General features: G+C 46.3%; 1 protein-coding gene across 5 annotated transcripts in view; it reads right to left on the reverse strand.

Moving 5' to 3' along the window:
- DPF3 (double PHD fingers 3) overlaps positions 1–20,865 on the reverse strand; it is a 254,185-nt gene that overhangs the window by 51,797 nt on the left and 181,523 nt on the right. For 2 of the 5 annotated variants that reach the window (XM_064571290.1, XM_064571289.1), the window contains 2 exons: positions 6,967–7,095; positions 2,688–4,077 (listed from right to left, as the gene is read on the reverse strand). In XM_064571290.1, the coding sequence (XP_064427360.1) occupies positions 3,878–4,077; positions 6,967–7,095 (329 nt within the window). In that variant the 3' untranslated portion in view covers positions 2,688–3,877. Of the gene's footprint in view, positions 1–2,687; positions 4,078–6,966; positions 7,096–20,865 lie in introns of those variants that run through there. The other 3 variants (XM_045901124.3, XM_064571288.1, XM_064571291.1) reach the window with 2 other exon arrangements.

Here is a 20,865-nt window from a genome sequence, read left to right on the forward strand (position 1 = left end):
TTAAATTTGCTTTTAATAAGATTATCTTTTAAAGCTATATTCATTACAATACCCCTTTCTTTGATTGGACCTGAGAAAAAGCAAGGGATATCTATCTACCTACCTACCTATCTATATCTTCCCCTCTTTGACCAAGTATTAGTTGGAAAAGGAGTATTAGTTGAAAGAAGTGCAGCCGAAACCATAACCAAAAGAGGCATTATGATTCCAGGAAAATCTCAAGGAAAAGTATTGCAAGCAACTATATTAGCTTGCTGGATTGGGCTCTAAAGGAAAGGGTGGAGAGATTCAACCAGTTAGCATGAAAGCTGGAAATAAAGTTCTTCTCCCAGAATACAGAGGCGCCAAAGTAGTTCTAGATGACAAGGATTACTTTTTATTTAGAGACGATGGGTGACATTGTCGGGAAGTACGTAGATTGAAAAAAATCACTACTGAAATGGCATCACAGGAAGCTGCCCATTCCACTGAAATTCTGAAAGCTTACATCATGTAAAGAATTTCCATGTCTCTCTTTTATAATAAACTAATGATATCGAAACTTTTAAAAATTATAAATAAAAATTTTTTAATATATATGTATTTAATATATTCCTATATTCCATATACAGGACCATGCAAGTTGCAGCACAGAACAATAATAAAGGAATACAAGTCCTGGAGTCAGGTTGCCAGGGATCAAAAACTGGCTCCTTATTAACTGTGAGGCCTTAGGTACATTAAATGAACTGTCCTAGGGAAAGCACTCAGAACAATGCCTGGCACATAAATGTTGGCAGTTGTTATATGGAGAAAGGGGGATAGAGGTATAACATCAACCATGCAGGCATCTGGAAACCCAAGACAGCCAGCTTCCTCTCCTGCGCCTCCTCTGAGTTTCCTTCCTTCACCTTAAGACATTTGTCTTCAAAGCTACGTTCATTCCACTCCCTCAAACCTCACTCAACCTCTCTGGATTGATCTTTCTCAACAGAAAAGTGGAAAATTTGAACTTGATCATCTTCGAAGTCCCCTCCAGTTCCTTTTTGTTTTTTTAAAGGATGTAACATCTGACAGATGCTATAAGCAAAGTGAGACAAGGTGCTCAGGCCATGCTAGGATACATTACTATGCTCGGTTGGCTACACCAACTGAGAAAGATGAGGACATCTACTACCCCCAAAAGGAGAAACTGAAGATCCAGCTCTGCTCGTAAAATTAAAATAGAGAAGCATTTAGCCACCCTCGGATAAATCTTTCCATGGGAGATTGCCTTGTTTAGACAGGTCTTCATTTTGGTTCTCCTTCAGAATCCCAAGCTAGACTCTGAAATTAGGTGGCTTTTTATAATTCAAATTAAGTAGATTTTTTTTTTTTAAATTTCAAGTTCAAAGGCAAGCTGTCATTGAAAATGTTAGGACTACAAACAACTACACAGATTTTAAAAGATCATATAGATTGGTTAGACATATTTTTATTAACATAGAAGCTCACACTTCATCAGTGAGAGCAAGTCGCAATGCTAGGAATCCAACATCTAAGTCAAAGCAACAGAACAGATGATAAGGAGAATGACAGCAAGAGCAGGTCATACCCCCTTAGCAGAAATCAACTGCAGCTGACCATATGGGCTTTTTCACACAGGTGAGCATGCAGGAATATTACAACATGGGAGGTTTATTCCATATTTGCTAGGAGCAGGGCCACATACAGATTAGGCAGAACATCCCCAAAGTGGGTGAGGTTGTTCCTTTCATTCTCTCACAACTGACAGCAAATGCCCAGGCCAGCACTTACACATTTCAAGCAGGAGAAAAGTAGAAGTTCTTTCTGTCTCAGGCTACCAGGGAAGCACAAAGAGTCCATTTGTGGGTTTCTTTCCTTAGTCTTTGCTTTTGTTTGGTGGGTTTGTTATTTTAATGAGAGGTCTCATTCATGGAGATTTGCAAAGCCCGGATTGTCAAAGTAGATCTTCCCAGGCACTTAACAAGCGGCCTGTTGCCTGGGTGGCTACTTGCTTCTCCCAACCCGAGCCAAATGGCAGCGCCCATGTCTCTGGACCTGTGCTCTCATGGCGGCCGGAGACCCTGACCACACTTAGTGGAAGTTTAGAATCTTCAGATCAGTGCAGTTGAGTGTTTTCCTAATCAGAGATCCTCTTTAATTTGGACTCATCCCCTTGGCTATTAAGTTGGTCCGTGGAGCAAGGAATACCACCCTAGACATGCAGACCCCATGTGGCTGAACTCTCTCCTTCCACCCAAGTACAGTAGCCAGCTCCGACCTCAGACCCCTGGACTCCACCCACCAGATGCAGCCAAGGGAGGCAGAGTGAGCCAAGCACTGCCCCAGCCATTTTCTCTTATGGCTGAAGCCAGAAGCCAGAAGCCCACCATTCTCTGCACAGGGTCCCTCCCATAGTCCAAGCAAGCCTCGGTTGCCACACTAGGCCCAGGCCCACGTGGCTAAGCATGCACACGCAGAAAGCAGAGGGCTGGAGGGAAGACACTCCACGCCGGTAGCCAGGCCCACACTAATAAGGTGGTGTGAACGCAGGAAAACAAAAGACAAGCCGGGGGAGGAACAGGAAAGAAAGAAAGAAAAAACAAACAAACAAACAAAAAACAACAACAACAAAAAACAACTATGATGGTTTTGCCCTCCCTGTAAGACAGGCCAGCCAACACATACCTTTTGACTAGGACTGCACAGCTGTTCATTCTTGGGACTGCCAACAAGGTGGATGGTCTTCTCCATCGCCCAGGGACCTTGAGCAAGTGTCGCTTTGGTTTATTTCAGGAGGTGCTATTGGAAACATAAAACAAAGTGCCTGGAGGGCACTATAAAAAAAAAATGGAAGAAGAAACACGGGAGACTTGATCATCCAACGGGAATTTATGTTTGTCAACAGGGGCCAGGGGAGAGGGACATATACTGTGAGGTATCATTCTTCCTTCCATGAGCGCGGCCTCGGCTTGCTTTGTCACTGCTGAGTCCATGACTTTCTGTTTATATTCCATTCCTGCATTCGGAAATTGCTCTTCGCCAGGAGGAAAGTGAGGAGAAGCCCAGCGACTACACCACAACAGCTATGCTGGTGGAGGGCAGGAGCCTGGGAGGTGCTGGAGTCAGGGCCCAGGCACTGGAGGGAGGCCACACGTGAGGCCCAGACTTCCCAGGAGCTGCTGACATTTTCTCGCAAGCAGGGAGGAAGATGGAAAGGTCAGGGGGCAGAAATGGGGAGGGGGCCTGCCGTAGGGAGTCACACACTCCGTGGGGTACAGAAAGCACCATCATCTCCCAGCGAGGAAATCCTCCCGACTAGGTGTCCTTGAATCAATCCCTCCCCCAGGGGCTCTCTCCCAAGCAAGATATCACTTCAATTGCTTTGATTTGCCTTCTCTCTCTCTCTCTCTCTCTCTCAAAAAAAAAGGTCCATTTCTAATAATAGCTAGAATACATAAATAATCATTCTTAATGTTATTCGTTGTTTCCAAACCCAATGTTCCTCCTCTCTTCATTTTGCCAATAAATAGGAAAACTGAGGAAATCGACTCTGCTCATGTCAAAAAGATCCCCACCCCACCCCCCAAAGAGAGACAATCCGCCTAACTTCCCATTTCTACGGAAAATAAACAGTACGTCACAATGCCATCTCTCTGAAGGACTGTTATCCTGCTCTTTTGTTCTGCTTTGTTTCAGTAGTTTGTGCTTCTGTTGTACATACCCAAAATGGGGGGCGGGGGGAGAGGATGCGTGTGGAAGGAGAGAGGAAAAAGCAAGGATGAAGGGAAAACCTAAAGTTGACTTTCATTTAAAAAAAATATATATCAGACCCAGAATAATGACCAAAGTCAGAGGGTGACGGTTAGTCGCCCAGAGAGTCTGTTCCGTGGGTTTAGCAACTGCCCTTTTTATCTGCTGTGGGTGAACCCCGGCCACTGCGGCGTCCTCGGCAGGAGCGAGGCTCTTCCAAATCGTCCTCATCAAAGCCGTGGAAAGTTGACGTGTCACTTTCTGACGTGGAACCGAATAAGTCCTCCGTGGTGCGTGCTGCGGCCGCTGCCTCCTCCTTCCTGCCTTCTCCTCCCAAATGAGCTGACATGTATGATGAATATATCAGCACATGGGTTAAGCAACAGACAGCACTATTAATATTCTTATTACATTCTTACAATGTTACTCTTAATAGCAAGACCAAAAACCATTTCACACCAAAAGGGATTAGCTGGGTGCATCACCTGGTGACAGGGATTCAGGGTAACGGGACAAAGCCAACATTTCCAGGGAAAAGGATTCCTCCCTCCCCAGAAAGGCATCATCTCTACCATAATGCATACGTCCACAGCTCTGACAGCGACAGATTCAACCGTGGTCTTTCTTTCCCGTCTTCTGTCTGCACGCATACGCATGCACGCCCGCTCAAGCCCGCCCCAGACAACGAGTTGCCTTGGTGGTTTTTAAGCCTGGTTGGTATTTCTTTGGTGTTTTCGGTTGGTGTTTCTTTGAACACTGTCCTTCACTTTGACAGTCAGCTTTACAAAAGTATTACTGTCAGATAACCCATTCAAGGTGGTTAAGCCTCCATCCATTTTATTTTTATTTTTACCCATTTCTAGTCCCATTCTTATGGCACCCTTTCAATTCTGCCCTTACACCACGTAGTTCATTTGCACTGAAAGCGAGAAGTTGGAAAGTCTGATAAGCGGTAGGCCACAGAAGAGTCTTTTGTTTTCTTTAACGACTGGAGGAAATTCCGATGATCTGCACCCGCCTACATGCGCGTGCACACACACACACACACTCCAGCCACTAAACACGCCCCGGTCTTAGTTACTCCAGAAAGTCCAGAGTTGTCAAACTAACTCAGAGCACTAAAAAAGCAGGAAATAGGGGTTTCAAAGCCTAATAAAATACAGTATCCTGAAATCCAGAAAACTCAGGTTTAAACTTATTCACACTGTAAATGGGCCCCAGGACCGCCCCCAAATGAGGTCACAATGTTTCACTTATGGTGTCAATTTCAGGAATCTCATTTTCTCCCCAGGAAACAGAGGTAGAAGGGAAGATGGGAAGGGAAAGACGGTTTTTCTGAGCTTCACACTCTTCCTTGGAAGGACTCCAAGGAGGCCCTAGAGAAGTATTCACCCACCTGCCTTCACAAGCATGTCTCATGGGCTAATGCCACCTGTTTATTCCCAAGGTAGTGACTATTTCAGGAGCATCAGAGTCAGACCTTGACTAAATCATCCACCAAAATTGGCAAATGCAATGAGAACACCTAGGCTGGTATCAAATAGCCCCTGAGTCACATAGCAGACAGATCCTGGGGTGGGGGGGCGGGGAGGAATGCTGAATAAAGGCTGGGAGGAGAGAGGCTTTGGACAGACAATACGAAGTGCCCACGTCTGGTCCCCCGTGGAACAGATCCAAGTACCCCATCGTTTGTAGGGAAGAAAAGGAGAAGAGTCAAGCAGCTTGCAGTGAGCATTCTGAAGCTGCCCTCTCTACTGCACCCCAAACCCATAATAGTCCATCACATTCTGCCTAGAATATCACTCCGCCAGGTGACTTTGCTTCTGGCAATAGAGATTTTGTCTGATCGTTTGCTTTTAAAAAACACTGAGTTGAATTTCACTTGTTTCATCTTCTTTAATTATTTCTAAAACTATTCATTTTCTTTTAAGTATTTAAAACCCCGAGTACACTGTCACGTGAGCCCTCTCCTCTAAGCTAGCACCAGCAGAGTAAAGAGTTCAACATTAGGTATCCTGTTTGGAAAACAAATGAACATGGACGGGCCACCCAGTCAGGTCCTTAAGAGCTCACTGCTGAGGGTATGTGCACTAGAGACCACGGTCCTTTTCCAATTACTGATTTGCTACTCAAGTCAGTCTGGAACCCTAAACAAGCCCAAAAACAAATATAAAAAGACTGAAGTTCAGGTTTACAAGCAAAGCAAGGGAAGAACTGAGTTGTTACAGTAAACTCAGGTGCGGGTAAACTCCTGGGCCTCAGAGCAGAAAAGACCGTGGGGAGAAATATGGGAAGGAGCAATGGCTTCTCACTGTTACAGCAACCACCCAGCTGAACAGCATCTCACCCACTAGTCAGCACTGGGCTGGACTGAAGATGAAGCTGAGATCATTTCTCCTCCCTGCCTTGTGCTTTGGCTTCACTAGCACATCAAACAATAGGAAAAATAGGTCTCACCAACCAACCACGACTAGCCAAAGATAATGGCTTGGTTAGAATTGCAAAATGAAACATCTTGAACAAAACTTGAAGGCCTGAACTCAGTTTAAGAATGAGAGAACAAGACCCAAATCTGTTTCTGTCATTTTAGTCTTTGGAGAGGTCAAAGATGAAAATTTTAAAACACGCCAAGTCGACTCCAGATCAGCCCTGAGAACACCCGCCTTTTGGCCCCCTTGATCTATCAGGGTCTCTTTTGTCTGTTTTATATGGGAAAATGGGATGAGTGGCCAATGAAGGTGGTCTTTATGCAGTTGCCCATGAGCCCCGGGGGCCTCAGACTCCCACAGCTCAAGATGTGGCTGTTCTCCTTACACTCATGTTTCCATACTCTTCCAGGATGCCCTGGGCACTTCCAGAGAACACACACATCTCTTTGCTAGGTGCGCACCATCTGATACAAGGAAGCATGTTGCTTGTGTCTCCAGGTGTTTCTTAGATACTAGCTCACTGTTGTCCACCACGATACACACAAAGAAATATCCACCTCGTGGAGAGGCCAGACATAAGCCAGAAGCTCCTTTCCCCTCTTCCTATAGCCCAGGGCACAACTTTTCATTCTTAAGACTCAAAGAAGAAAAATATCAAAATGACTTGAAAACTCCTCTCCACCCAAAATCACCACCATGTCTTCTCCACTCCACCCTCCAGCCCCCACACAAGATGGTGGAGGGATGCAAGTGGAACAGCTCCTGGTCTATGGGCACAGATGCAAGAAGGGGCCACACTCACCAGATCGTCCACAGTCTGCACAGGATACCAGCTCTTCAGGCCGCCCACTCTTCTTGTTCATATTAGAGCCCCCCAAGCAGAAGTCACAGTAGTTGTTGGGAATGACTGTCCCATCCGGTCCTTTCTGGGCTATGGAAACATTAAAAAAAAAAAAAAAAATCTGATTTTAGGCTGACATGAGTTTCTACTGGCCCTTTATCTCCCACAGAGTGGCAGAATCTGTTTTAGAAAGAATATCAAGTCTAGAATGCGAGGTTTCATTACAACCAAGTTGTTAAATTGGTCTAAGTTTTCTTTTTGATCCTCTTCAGCTCAATAGTTCTAATCTCTTGCAAGCCATCCAGAGTTTAGTTTAATTTCGGCAATATTTGCAAAACCCATCTCGGTGTTTTTACAAAAACTACCTTGCTCCTCGGATTGCATTCCCTGGATGAGCAAAGCATCCAGAAGGCCTACTAGTCAAGTAAACTTCTCTCATCCCTGAACAACCAACTCTTGGAGCTTAGGCTTTAAACAGCAGGTAGTAACCATAACCAGTGGTGGGATGAGAGGGAGAGAGAATGGGCAAAGCCTAGGCCTTTCCCCTGGGAAAGATGCTCTTGTTTGGGAGATATTCCTTCTGTCCCTGAAAATGAAAACAAAGAAGAACTGATAATAGTCATTCCCAGGAAGGACACTGAAGATGTTTCTGGGGACTCTGATGAACATCTTGGTAGGTACACAAGTGTCCACTCTTGTTCAGCCTCATCTCCCTAAAGTCAGACTTGCATGTATGGAGAGAATCCAGGACTAGTTAATCAGCAGACCTCAAGGGCCTAGAATCAGACCTGAGCACTCAGCTCAGCCTCATGCCAAAGATAAGTTGAATGGTGAGTTTGTGAGTGTGCCTTAAGGCTTAAGACCTGTGTAAGCCACCCCTGCCAAAGGTCCTTATCCAAAGGCAAAGAAAAATCTTGGGACATGATCTTAAAAACAAAGCTTGTGAGAACGGCACATATTCTCAAGCACTGAAATCATCCTCAGTTCCTAGGGGCTGGCTGAAAAAGCTTGGACAGGTTTCTTTGCATGGGGAGAAATGCCTCCATTCTCTTGCTTTTCGATCCCTATTGTGGAGATTTCTTTGTCACATGAATACTCCCTGTTTGCAACTAAGAAGAAAAGTCTGTCTGTTTATGGGATCAGCCCAAACCACGGGGGTATCTTCCTCCTCGCTATACCCAATGTCTGCTGCTATCTTTCATTATTTACTGGCTAACATTAATCAGGGTCCCGTAGGGTACAAATCTGTAAAAGGAAGCAGATATGTGAGCAGAAATACCATCCAGACAGTAAGTGATAAACGGATTCACCCACTTTAATATGATTCCCTCTGGCCTTCACTTCCTCCATGCCTCTGCTTTGCCTCCAGGAATAGAAAAACTTACCTGGGGAAGGCAGAAGACAAAAGCTCGCAGAATTACATTATAGAGAGTTAATCCATTTATCAGTTGCTATTTGGATTGTTTAATCAGTTTCTAAATCATTGATTTTCATCTTCAGGGAGGCAGATAATTCCCTGCAAAAAAGGTGTTGGCTGTTGGGGGCAGACGGAGGAGCTGACCACACCCTGTGGCCTCTTGAGTGTGGGTTTTTTCTTCATCACCCACTGCATCTCAAAGACATCAAAGGTCATAAAGAACGGTTTTGCAAATAATCTCCAAAATCAGTACGCCTGCAAAAATTGTTCTCTAAAATTTTAGTTGCCCAAATCCAGTGGAAAGCTCCTTTCATCCTTCTCTCTCACTTGCCATCTTCAACATTTCTAGAACTCTCTTAAGAAAATCAAAGCATGGGGCACCTGGGTGGCTCAGTTGGTTAAGCGACTGCCTTTGGCTCAGGTCATGATCCTGGAGTCCCGGGATCGAGTCCCGCATCGGGCTCCCTGCTCGGCAGGGAGTCTGCTTCTCCCTCTGACCCTCCTCCCTCTCATGCTCTCTGTCTCTCATTCTCTCTGTCTCAAATAAATAAATAAAATCTTTAAAAAAATAAAGAAAGAAAAATAAAGAAAATCAAAGCATGGGGTGCCTGGGTGGCTCAGTCGTTAAGCGTCTGCCTTCGGCTTGGGTCATGATCCCAGGGTCCTGGGATCGAGTCCCACATCGGGCTCCCTGCTCGGCAGGAAGCCTGCTTCTCCCTCTCCCACTCCCCCTGCTTGTGTTCCTGCTCTCGCTATCTCTCTCTCTGTCAAATAAATAAAATTAAATTAAATTAAAAAATCTTAAAAGAAAATCAAAGCATTTCTATGAAGCAAATAAACTCAGGGTTTTCTTATTTAGAGATTATCCTAGAGATCAATCAAAAAGTGAATAGGAAGAAGTGGGGTATGTGAAATTTCGGGGCTGAGTGTAAACCAAAGCGATAGGAACTAGAAAGAAAATATGGAGATGCCAATCACAACTCAAGTAGCTTCCCACATGAAAAGCGATCAAAGACGTCCACGTGTATCATCCCACTAAAAGTCTCAGGAGCCCCAGCCTCACCATCTGTCTCCCCTGTTCTTTTAGGGACTTCCTATTATGTCAGATTTTCTCTCCTTTCACAAAATCTTTAAGCAACCAAAGAATCTGGTTTTCTCCAACACAGTGTATGCCTTGTGATTTATGAGGATGAAGTAGAATAGAGTATAAGAACTCCCAGGTAATTCTTTACAGTCTTTCCCACCAAGAGATCGTTGGTAGAATGCCCTCATTGAATCAGGGACTCCAATACTGCAAGAAGTTAAAAATTCAGAAATTATCTAGTAGGGCAAAGCAGGTAGTGATAGAGAAATTGGTCCTGTGTAAAAAGACCAAAGGAACAGAATTTAATTCATCTAATGAAGAGAAGTTTCTGAGAAGACAGAATCAGTGCAGGATCCCCACATATATTTGTATTGGTTGCTGGCCATACAAAGGGCCTGACCAAGGGGGTGAAGAAGGTGCTAAGACCCCAGTTGTAGGCCCTGCTGTGTGGAGCTGTGACATGTCATTGCTGGGGAGAGGGGAAGGGTATCATTTTAGTCTAGCAATGACCCAGCAGAGAAAGTGACAGTGAAGAGTTATGCTTCATTTTTGGCAAAATCCTACACTCTTCTCATAATAGTGAACTCAGAGCTTCCTTTCATCTTGGTCAAATGGTGTGGGATAGACTAATCAGAAGCTTCTGCATCTGGTTCTCTTATACTTTTTGGCATTTAGGATTGGTTTCAGGGTGAGAGTTTTCCCATAGAGCTCTCCCAATTCCCCAGCCAGAAAGACCAGTCAGGCCTTGGGGAGGGCACTCTGTTGACATCACTTTTATGACCCTTTTCTTGTTTATACCCGTGTATACCTGCCTCAGCTCCCTGTACTAAGTGATCTCCTCCTTCAGGTTGGGCACCATGTCTAACTCATCACTGGAATACCTGAATGCCCTGCATGCAGGAAATGGTTAACCACAATGCAGAGGATGAATGGCTTAGAAAGGATGGCAGAGATGTGAGTAGACAGCCCAGTGACACCCCTGGGACATCCCTCCTAGTGGGGACAGAACACTGTGTTTGCTTTCCCTGTGGTAGAGTCACTCTGAATATCATTCACTACATGGTTTATTTCCCAAGTCCTCAGAGAGAAGTGCTGGTCCATGTCCAAATGGATTGGTCAGTCATCTGGCCTGGTGTCATGTCTAGCTCCCAGAGTAAACAAGAGTGGGTGGCTGAGGGCACTGGGTTGCTGGAAAAATAACGCTGCACCCCTACTACAGTAGGACAAACATCATCTTGTACACAAATATATAAGAAAGAACAAGACTACAATTGATTGTCCAGGTTGCTCCTACCCAGACAGCCTCCCTCTTATTCAACGGTTTCTTGAAAAGAAAAAGAAACAGACATTTATTACACTACAAAACTGTGACAGACCTTCCACTGGATGCTTTACATATGTTGTTTCACTGATTCTCACAAAAACATTGTGAAGTGGGGATTATTTGAAGATGACGTAACCGAAACCCAAAGAGATTATGGGGCTGGCTTCACCTTTGGGTTTTCTATGTCCCCATAGACTATCTGCCTCCTGGAAAGTCCAGAGGCAAACACTTCCTGGCCATACCTTGCATATAAAATATTTCATAAATCTCTTTAGAGTCAGCTTGATTCACCCAATACGTCATTTAGGAAGCCCAAAGGGATAAAGATGATTGAGATTGGCCTGATAAAAACAGAAATTCCCTTTGAACTTAAATTTCATGTCCCTACCACAGTAATCCATACTGGGTGATCCTGTTTATTGTCACATACTCTGTGAAAACACTTCTCCAGAGAATTCCAGAGGCTCTGGAAGGAATTTATTTTTTAAGTAAAGCTTACACCACAGCTATACTGGCCTATGGCCTGACCCAGCCATGAGCAATTTCCTGATACCATGTATGAGATCATTATAAAAAGGATTTTACTATAAATAGGAAGCTCACACAGACCTTGCAAGAGGGATTTAAACAGAGAGGGAAATGGAGTCCCACTTTATAGAATAAGACAACAGGAGGGCAAAGACCTGAGTGGTATCTCGATGGCAGCGTCCATAATGATGGATTTGGTTTTCTGTTGATTAATGTTCATGGGCTGAGATCATATAAGAGATACAAGGAAGCTGCCGAGAAAATAAAGTGAGCCTTAAGAGTTTAGGAATTTACCCGGGGGAGATAACTCTACAAAGTTCAAAGGTGGGGGGAAATGGAAATCAAGAACAAAGTTCATGAAGAAACACACACACATACACACACACGCACACACACACATGCACACAAATAAATAAACAGAAGATGGGAGGGAGCATTCAAATCAAACCAAGAGAAAGGAAAAGCCAAGCCCCAAACAGTCCCACCACCACACTCAGTAAAGGGTGAGCAGTCATTCTGGAAAGGTATTAGTGTACCCTTTAATCAGGCCACATGTCTCTGGTAAACAAGGCCCCAAATCTTCCATAAAACTACCACCTAGACAGGACTGTCTTTCCCCCTTTCAGTCTGATCTCTGCGGCGATATGCCTGCCACTCAAGAAAAGAAGGAGTGGCAAGGACAGTCTGGCCACCAGCAACAGCCCCTCATCTGGTTCTGCCAAGACCAAAGCTGCGTCCCAAGTGTCCTAGGGAAATCGGAAGCAAGCCAGAAGTTTAGCCACCCGCCCCCCAATGGCACATCCACAAAAGCATGACTTCACATCCTGAGCAGACGCTCAGACCGCCTGCCAGGGCCTGGTGCGCACAAGCACGCGACCATGCTCCATGCCCACTACCCAGCCGTGCCGCCCAGCAGCTCTTTCTTCCAGGGCCTGCGAGTTGGGGTGTGTGGCCCTTGGGGAGCAGGGGGGCAGTGAGAAGAGCCCTCCAGGAGAAGCTGTGCCTCTCCTCGCCCCCTCTCACTGGCTCCCCCACCACCCTCCACAGCTGACAGTTCCCATCCCTCCACAGGGCTGACCTGTTTCCATGGCAACCGGAATCCTGGGCTCTGGCAGCCTCTGGTCTTGCCACCTGTTATTACTTCATCTCTCAAGTGTAAAGCATCCTAGCCAGTGCCACTTGGCTGTGCAGAGCGCATCTTCAGAGGATGGAGGAAAGAAAAGGGGAGAGGAAAGAGGGAACGCAGAAAGGCAGCCCCAGGCTGGCCACACGGGACACACACACACACACACACACACACACACACACACACGGGCTGGGCGAGAGAAGGAAGGGAAGGCAAGGAGGGAGGGTGGAAGCCAACGTGCCTTCCCTTCAGAATCAGCGAGCAGGCCTCAGCTGGAGGCCACCACCACATCCCGCTCCCTGGTACCCAGCCTTTAATGAGGGCTGTGGGAGGCGCGGGGAGCGGGAGGGTGCTGGGGCAGCAACACGGAGCTCTGCGTGGGCCCACACGGAGCAGGGCAAGGAGAGGGTTAAAGGAGCAAGATAAAGACTGTGGGGCAGGCTGGACCAGAGGGCAAACAGAGCCTCAAAGCCTGGATAAATGGCCTTAATTCTCATGCTCTTGCTCACCCTACTCCTTACGTGTTTACTCATATAAATTATCCCCAAGGCCTGACACCTTTTTTCACTGCTTCCCTAGAACTGATGAAAAAATAAATCCTACAGATCCAAGGAATAAAAACGTTGTGATTCCATTCAGGCCCTACCCCAGGGCTCCAGAAGGAAGACCAATGAGGCCTACCTCCCCGCATGTGAAAAGGCAAGGGGACTGCAGAGCCCAGCAGGAAAACGGACACCGGGGGCCACTCCCCACCCACCCGTTGGGTCGCCCGAGTGCTCATGGGCAGAGAACTCACTCTCCCTCACCGGCCATCGTGCCACCTAGCACCAGGGACAACGTGAATGTAGGTGAGGATGAAGGAGGCGGGGCTGCTAATGCAGAGTGATTCCAGGCCCTGAGATTAGTCGGCCAGCAGAGACGAAGGCCAAGGGCTGATTCCTAAGTCTTCAAGTTTATGGATGGCCCTAAATTCACCACAGTCCGTGGTGTTCAGGACAACACGAGAAAGAATGAGCTGAAATGGCAGAGCGTGCTTGCAGGAAAGCAGGGAGCAGAGTCAGTCAAACGAAGGCACAGTAGGAGGAGTGGGCTTCTCTGAAGAGGCCTCGGGCCCCGGGGTGGAGTGCATGCCTAGTTAGCGGCAAGAGAATATGCTGGGTCCCACAGGTCGGAAGGTCCCTTTCCGGCCTATGATTTGATAATTATAATAGGGTGAAGGTAGACTCAGAAAAGGGAGGACTCCCAAACCCAGAGGAGCTCAGCCTCTCATCACTGAGTTGTGTGCACGGCGGCGGCATCTCTCCCCCGTCCTCCGAGAGCTCCCTGAGGGCAGGAGCAGTGTCTTTAATGGGGGAATCCCCAGCACCCGGCACCGTGGCTGACGCAGTGCTGGCCATAAATACTTCATGAAAGGAGGAACAATCTTCACAGACGCTTTTTGGACAAAGAAAAAACTCAGGCAAAGGGAAGTCAAAGACTAGGAGTTGAGTGGCTGTCGAGTGACCATTCTAAGGCACTGAGCATCAGCCTGTTCATAGCGGGGACAGACAGAGGGAGCAGAAGAAGCAAGTGGGGACCCAGCGGAGAGAATAAAGCTGTGGTGGAGAAAGCCAACGGGCCTTCCCTCCCTCAGGAACCCTCTCCCTGAGGCATTTCTTGGAAAACCAGGATGGAAGAGTTAAGAACTCCCAGACTCAGTTGGCTCCAAAGCCCGTTGAACCCCATGTTTGAGGACCTCTCGCCTGGGGCCCCATAGCCGCTGGAGAGAAAACAGCCTGTCCTACTATTTGAGTGGCCGCAGAATCTTTATAAAAGTTTTAAATGTGGTGTCAGTCACCCCACCCATCCTTGCTTCTACTTCCTTTCCCTCATCTTTGGGGAGTACAAAACTCACACCGTTAGACACACAGCTTGAGAATATTTACTCCTAAACACTGTGCCGTAAAAACAGAAGACACGTCTGCTCACATCGACGTCTCCGTCCTGACGGACGTATTTGGTTAGAGTTGCAATTTGCCAGGAGTTTGGATAGCACATCCCCAATTCTCGGGCTCGGTGGTCACGTGACCCATTAGCAATGTCCTTTGTGTTCCAGCCTCAGGCTGGCAACTTCGGGTCTGTCACCGATGCTTCGGAAAAGCGAGGAAAAGACCAAGCAAAGCTGAGGACTTTTCGCAGTGCTGATTAGGGAAAGCACAAGAAGGTATTTCAGTTTTCCAGTGGAAGGTCATGTGGGTCAGTTCATGCCCTGGCGTAGCAACTTGTTATTGCCACCAAATGAGTCAGTGGAAGGGGAAAACGGTTAATCTGAGAGTAACTATGTCAACAGGACTCTGAATGAAGTGGTGTCATTCCCCTTAGAGAATTGCAGGACATCTCTGCGCCTTAGAGCAGGATAAGCCTCGTCCATTTAAGTTGTCAGGATATTATTATTGTGATATTAGAATTCAGCAAGCTCCCTTCATCTCTTATTCAGCCTTGCCTCTCTCCACTCCTCCTCACCACCACCTCTGGGGTACTTGGCTATGTCAACCCCAGCAGCCCACAATGGACCAGCATTTTCTAGATCCTTCAGACTGAAAAACAGTACTCAAGAAAAGGAAAAGGATGTGCCTCTAGCATCAGACCTGAGGATTAGGACAGAGTCAAGAGACCACAGAGCAGAAGGGCAGCCCAGCCCAGGGATGCGGGCCCAGAGGGGGACACACCCAGAAAGCAAGCCAGGAAGCAGGTGCTGAGAGCCACAGACACGTCTGCCATAGTAGGACAGAGCCTTAGGAAAAGAGTGAAAACTAAGTCTATCCCCTGGACTCAACAGTGCAACTTGGTTCCTGGCCAGTCATCTTAATTCGGTAAACCCAAAAGAAAAAAGAAAACAAACTGAACATCTGTTTCCAAAAAGTGGATTTCTCTAAGGTAGTGGTTCACCTGGGAACTTGTTAAAAATGCAAATTCTAGGCCCCTAGAATTTGGTAGGTCCAAACTTCTAAGGGAGGATCCAGCAGGTTCTGTCTTAAGGAACAGGCGATTCTGATGTGCTCTAGCTTGAGAATCACTGGTCTAGAGCAACACGTGTGTTACACACATTTTCTGTTAATGCTGCGTTTTATATGAATTGACTTATGGAATCTTCACATAACCCTAAGAGATAAATGCATTAATGTTCTGATTTTACACAGATGATACTCGCAGCACAAGGAGGCTAGGTAGCTGTCTCGGGTCATATGTCAGTAAGCGGCTACACTGGCTCTCACGCCCACCAGCTACCACCCTACCCTGGGCACGGAAGCCAAACACCTGGGGGAAGTCAAGTCAGAGTGGACAGCAGGCCCCAGGGCTTCTCAAATGTGAGTGCTGTGCAAACAAACCATGGAGGCCTCTCGCTAAAATTCAGATTAGGATTCATAGGTCTGGCTTAGAGCCTAAGATTCCACATTTCTTACAAGCTCCCCTACTGGGTAGCCAACCGTCTAGGTTTGCCTGGCACTGAGGGGTTCCCAGGGCACAGGACTTTCAGTCTACAACAGGAATGTCCTGGGCAAACCTGGATGAGTTGGTCTCCTGGGTCCCAGCTGATGTTGACGCCGCTGATCACACTTTGAGAAGAAAAAATGCAGACCCTCAAGGTGAGAAGTTTGGATCATATTCAAGTGTGATATAAGTTCTGAGAGTGGGATATGGCATAATCTATTTTATATTTTAAAAAGAACTGGGGCACCTGGGTGGCTCAGTCGGTTGAATGTCCAACTCTTGATCTCGGCTCAGGTCTCGATCTCACGGTTGTGAGTTCAAGCCCTACATTGGGCTCTGCACTGGGTGTAGAGCCTACTTTAAAAAATGTATGTTTAGGGGCGCCTGGGTGGCTCAGTTGGTTGAGCGACTGCCTTCGGCTCAGGTCATGATCCTGGAGTCCCCAGATCGAGTCCCGCATCGGGCTCCGTGCTCGGCAGGGAGTCTGCTTCTCCCTCTGACCCTCCCCCCTCTCATGTGCTCTCTCTCTCTCTCATTCTCTTTGTCTCAAATAAATAAATAAAATCTTTAAAAAAAAAAAAAAAGGTATGTTTAAATAAAAATAAATAAAAAGACAGCTTTGGCTACTCCATGGAGTAAAACAGGCTGACAGACCAATAAAGAAGTTGCAGTGATTCCAGGCAGGAGCTGGTGGAGGCCAGGAAATGAAGAAAGGAAGACAGATTTGGAGTATATTTTGGAGAGGAAGCTGGTACAGGTGATGAAGGAAAACAAAGCCAAGGATGAATCCTAAAGGATTTTCACTTTTGGCACAGCATTATTGTTTTTAAAGGACAAGGTCAGAAAGAGATGCATGTAAGAGTTAGGATAGGAAAGACAGCGAGACACAAATGAGAGAAAGATGCAGGAAAATTATTGGACTAAGAGATGTGTAATTTTTTTTCTAAAGTAAGACTCATCTACGAATTAAAATCTCAGGCAGAAAAAAAAAATAAAATAAAAATAAAATAAAATCTCAGGCAGAATTTGTAATGGGGGGAGCACATAACACCACAAACAACTAAAGTTAGTTTTGAAGATTAAATGTATCTACTGTGGATTAGATTGCATCTCCCACAAAATGTGTATGTTGAAACCCTACCCCTCAATGTGATGGTATTTGGAGGTGGGGTCTCTGGGAGGTGATTAGGTTTAGATGAGGTCATGAGGATGGCAGGAATAGTGCCCTTATATGAAAAGACGCCAGAGAGCTTGCTTCTCTCTACCATCATGTATCAAGGAAAAGCCATGCAAGGACACAGCAAGAAGATGGCCATCTCCAACCCAAGAGGAGAGTCCTCATCAAACATGGACACAGCCGCACTTTTATATTGGACTTCCAGTCTCCAACACTGTGAGAAATAAATCGCAATTGTTTAAGCCACTAGTCTATGGTATTTTGTTAGGCAGTCCAAGATAAGTGCGTGTTAATACATTCGTTTCTTTTGAAAAGCCACTGTGTACTATGATGCACTTCACAACTGTCCTACATGTAAAAATTAAGAGACACTACTAGGACAAAGATCCCATCTTTGAGATTAGGATCCATCACTTGGGGTTCCAATGTCCTGACTTAATTGAATGGTGTCCAACTCAAGCACATTCACATCTCAGCTTCCCAATGTTGATAACCATGTGACTTGGGACAAGTGACACAACCTTTCTGAGACTCTGTCTCCTCTTCTACAAAATGAGAGTCCCAGCATGTACCTGTGTGTGCAAAGTGCTTGGCACCTAGGAGGCCTTCTGTCATTTCTCCCCCTCTTTCTTCTCCTATGTAAAATCATTTTATTTCTGATAAAGACGGGGGGGGGGAATCAAAGGCCTAAATAAGCTTCCCAAGAAGTGACACATGATGGGAGAATTCACATTCACGCTCCATGTCCATGAGTACATCGGTCAGGGTCTGTGTGCCTTGATGTCCTCTAGGGGACACAGCATCTACCTTACTTACGGGGTTGCTGCGAGGAGTGAATTAGAGAGACGTGGGCTGCCTAGCACAGGGTCTGTCTGACACATTCAAGGAATGTCAGCAAGTATTACTGTCATTGTCATTACTCAGGATGTGGAATTCTTCAATCCAGAATCTTCTAGGTAATTAGGCCCAAAACATGAGAGAAAGAGAAATGAAAGAGGCTCACAGAAAGGCAAGTGGTGGCTGGATGCCCCATCCTGGGGAAATGGGACAGTAATACAGGGATGCTACACGGGTTGGACTCTACTCCACAGCGTCCTCCTGCTAGGTTTCCTGCATCCATCGTATTTCCCCAGTTAAACCTGAAATTGTCCTAGGGCTAAGACCACATGTTCTGCTTTTTTAGAGGCCCAATTATACTTAGTCCCACAAGTGGGCACATGCACAGTAAGTGCTCAATAAGTACTCATGTTTAGCCTGTACAGAAGGATTGCTGTCCTTCTGTACCTAAACCATCTAAGGTTTAGCAAAGGATGCGCCAGGGCCAGGCCAGGCTCTGAAAGCTTCGCCTGATGCCAGTGAGACCCCCACAGGCAGTTAGTTTCCCGGGATCACACAGCCACAGACAGGCCCTGACTCAGATTAGCCATCTGTGGTCATAGACATGCTCTGTTGGTCCGAAGGGCACAGAGATGGGCTATCAGCATTTGCAACGGGCAGGCATGGTGCCGAACACCCACACCATCTCGCTGAAGACTGGAAGCAACCCCATGAGGTCAGTACGGGGTTACTCTCTCCATCTTACAAATGAGGCAACAAAGGAGCAAGGAAGTGCCAGTGACTGATCCACGTTCACACAGGCACAAGATGGCAGAGTGACAAGGTCATGACTCACACTCTGGTCTGGCCAATTCCACTGCCATTCTCCCAGACAAAAGGTCTGAAAAATTAACTCCAAATCTATCCTCAAGGCCAGAGGGACCCCTCAGGTTTCTCTTCGCTTGCTTCATAATCTGTAAACTGTTTAGTTAAATAATAATTCACCTGAAGAACACCTGTTGTTAGTTCCCTAATTTGCTCTTCAGGAAGAGAGAAGCAGCTCACTTTTCCAGACAGAGCCCTGTATCTGAATTTTCCTCTCTCTCCCCTGGAACAAAGCCTGAATTTCCTGCGTCAAGGCTGGTAAGTGGTGGATTGTGTGCGCTTTATGGTTTTTTAGGCACCTTTAGAGTGATCCAAAATCCTTAAGCTTGTGTCAAAGGCAATTTTCACTCTCTCTCCTAAAGCTCTACTCGTTGCCCCGGGGCCATATGCTAGAGGACAGGGATGTCAGGAGACTAATATCTATTAGATCTTTCCCATCAGTGTAGCAATGACATCATATGCTTCTTTTAGGTAATTTGCACATTATCAGACTAATTTTCAGATTATCTAATCAGCCGACATTACCCTTAATCAACTCAGCTCTCCTCTTCCAGTCCTGCAGAGTACAACGTGCCCTCCAAAAGCGCAGTAGGGTGGGGCCTTCTCTTCTCTCAGCAGATACCGAAAGCCTAGCTATGTGCCAGGCACCCTGTCATTATGCAGAAGACGGAGACCTCCAGGACCCAGGACAACCCAACTTCCATTCCATGGGCCTGAGAAACAGGCTTGAAATAAACTTTATAGCTCCATATTTTAAAAAGCACTTCCCTTTAGGAGCTCCAAGTGTGTCAGAACATTTTACACTCATTTATGCTACCAGGTAAAAGAGATACACCATGTGACAATTAATAATATGTCAAACAACTTTCTCTATAAATCATATGTCCTTGCCTTCTAGTAATTGCTACTGTGGCTCTCGCTTTCATACAGGATGCCAGCTACACAGCCTAGCATAGAAAATGCTTCCAATGGTGGCTCCCGCTTACTTTCCCACCATTCTTCCAATGCTACCGTCGGACCCAACTACAATCCCTTGTCTGGGGCATTGTGCTATTTCATACCTCCCTGCCTTTGCCTCTACCTGGGAAATTCCTCTTCATTCTTCCAGAGCTAACTTGAATGTCCTCAGCGAAGTCTTTGCAATGGTGCAGTGGTTCTCAAGCTTTTGCATGTACCAGAATGCCCTGTAAAATACAGATTGCCATCCCCACCCTCAGAGTCTCTGTTTCAGAGACTGGTGGAGTCAAGAATCTGCATTTCCAACAAGTTCCCAGGTGATTCTGACGCCACATGGGGAGTACGGCTACCCTAAGGGGCAGAAAGTGTACTGTGCCCTTGGGCCCTTCACTAATTTATACATACTCCATTACACACTCCTTCTCATGACAGGGAGTAAGACAGTATCTAGCACACAGGTACTAAACCAATGGACGGATGGATAGAAGGATGGGTGGACAGATGAATGTAGTAGACTGAATTCATTTACACAGCTTTTCCATTCAGGTCTAGGACATCAGCAATGCCCACACCCACTCCACCTCCCAGAAAAGGACTTTGAAAACATCATCTTTAGGGACGCCTGGGTGGCTCAGTCGGTTAAGCGTCTGCCTTCGGCTCAGGTCATGATCCCAGGGTCCTGGGATCGAGTCCCACATCGGGCTCCCTGCTCCGCGGGGAGCCTGCTTCTCCCTCTGCCTCTGTCTCTCTCTCTGTCCCTCATGAATAAATAAATAAAATCTTTAAAAAAAAGAAAAAAAAGAAAGAAAACATCATCTTTAGTAGATTCCCACTGTGCATAGAAGATAAAAGGAAATTCAAGAAGAGTTTTGGCATGGTGAGCATGGGTCAAAGAGTTCTGAATTCTAATCCAGTTCTCTCTGCTACCCTGGCCCCACTGGGACTGTTTACCAAGGTGGCATTTCAGAAGTCACAAGAGAATGCTTCTGAGTGGGGTGCCTGGGTGGTTCAGTCGGTTAAGCATCTGACTCCTGATTTCGGCTCAAGTCATGATCTTAGGGTCATGCGATTGAGC

Source organism: Mirounga angustirostris, unplaced genomic scaffold (assembly GCF_029215605.1).
Source record: "Mirounga angustirostris isolate CCGP_5_RB_7025 unplaced genomic scaffold, mMirAng1.0.hap1 SCAF_9, whole genome shotgun sequence".
Lineage (NCBI taxonomy): Eukaryota > Metazoa > Chordata > Mammalia > Carnivora > Phocidae > Mirounga > Mirounga angustirostris.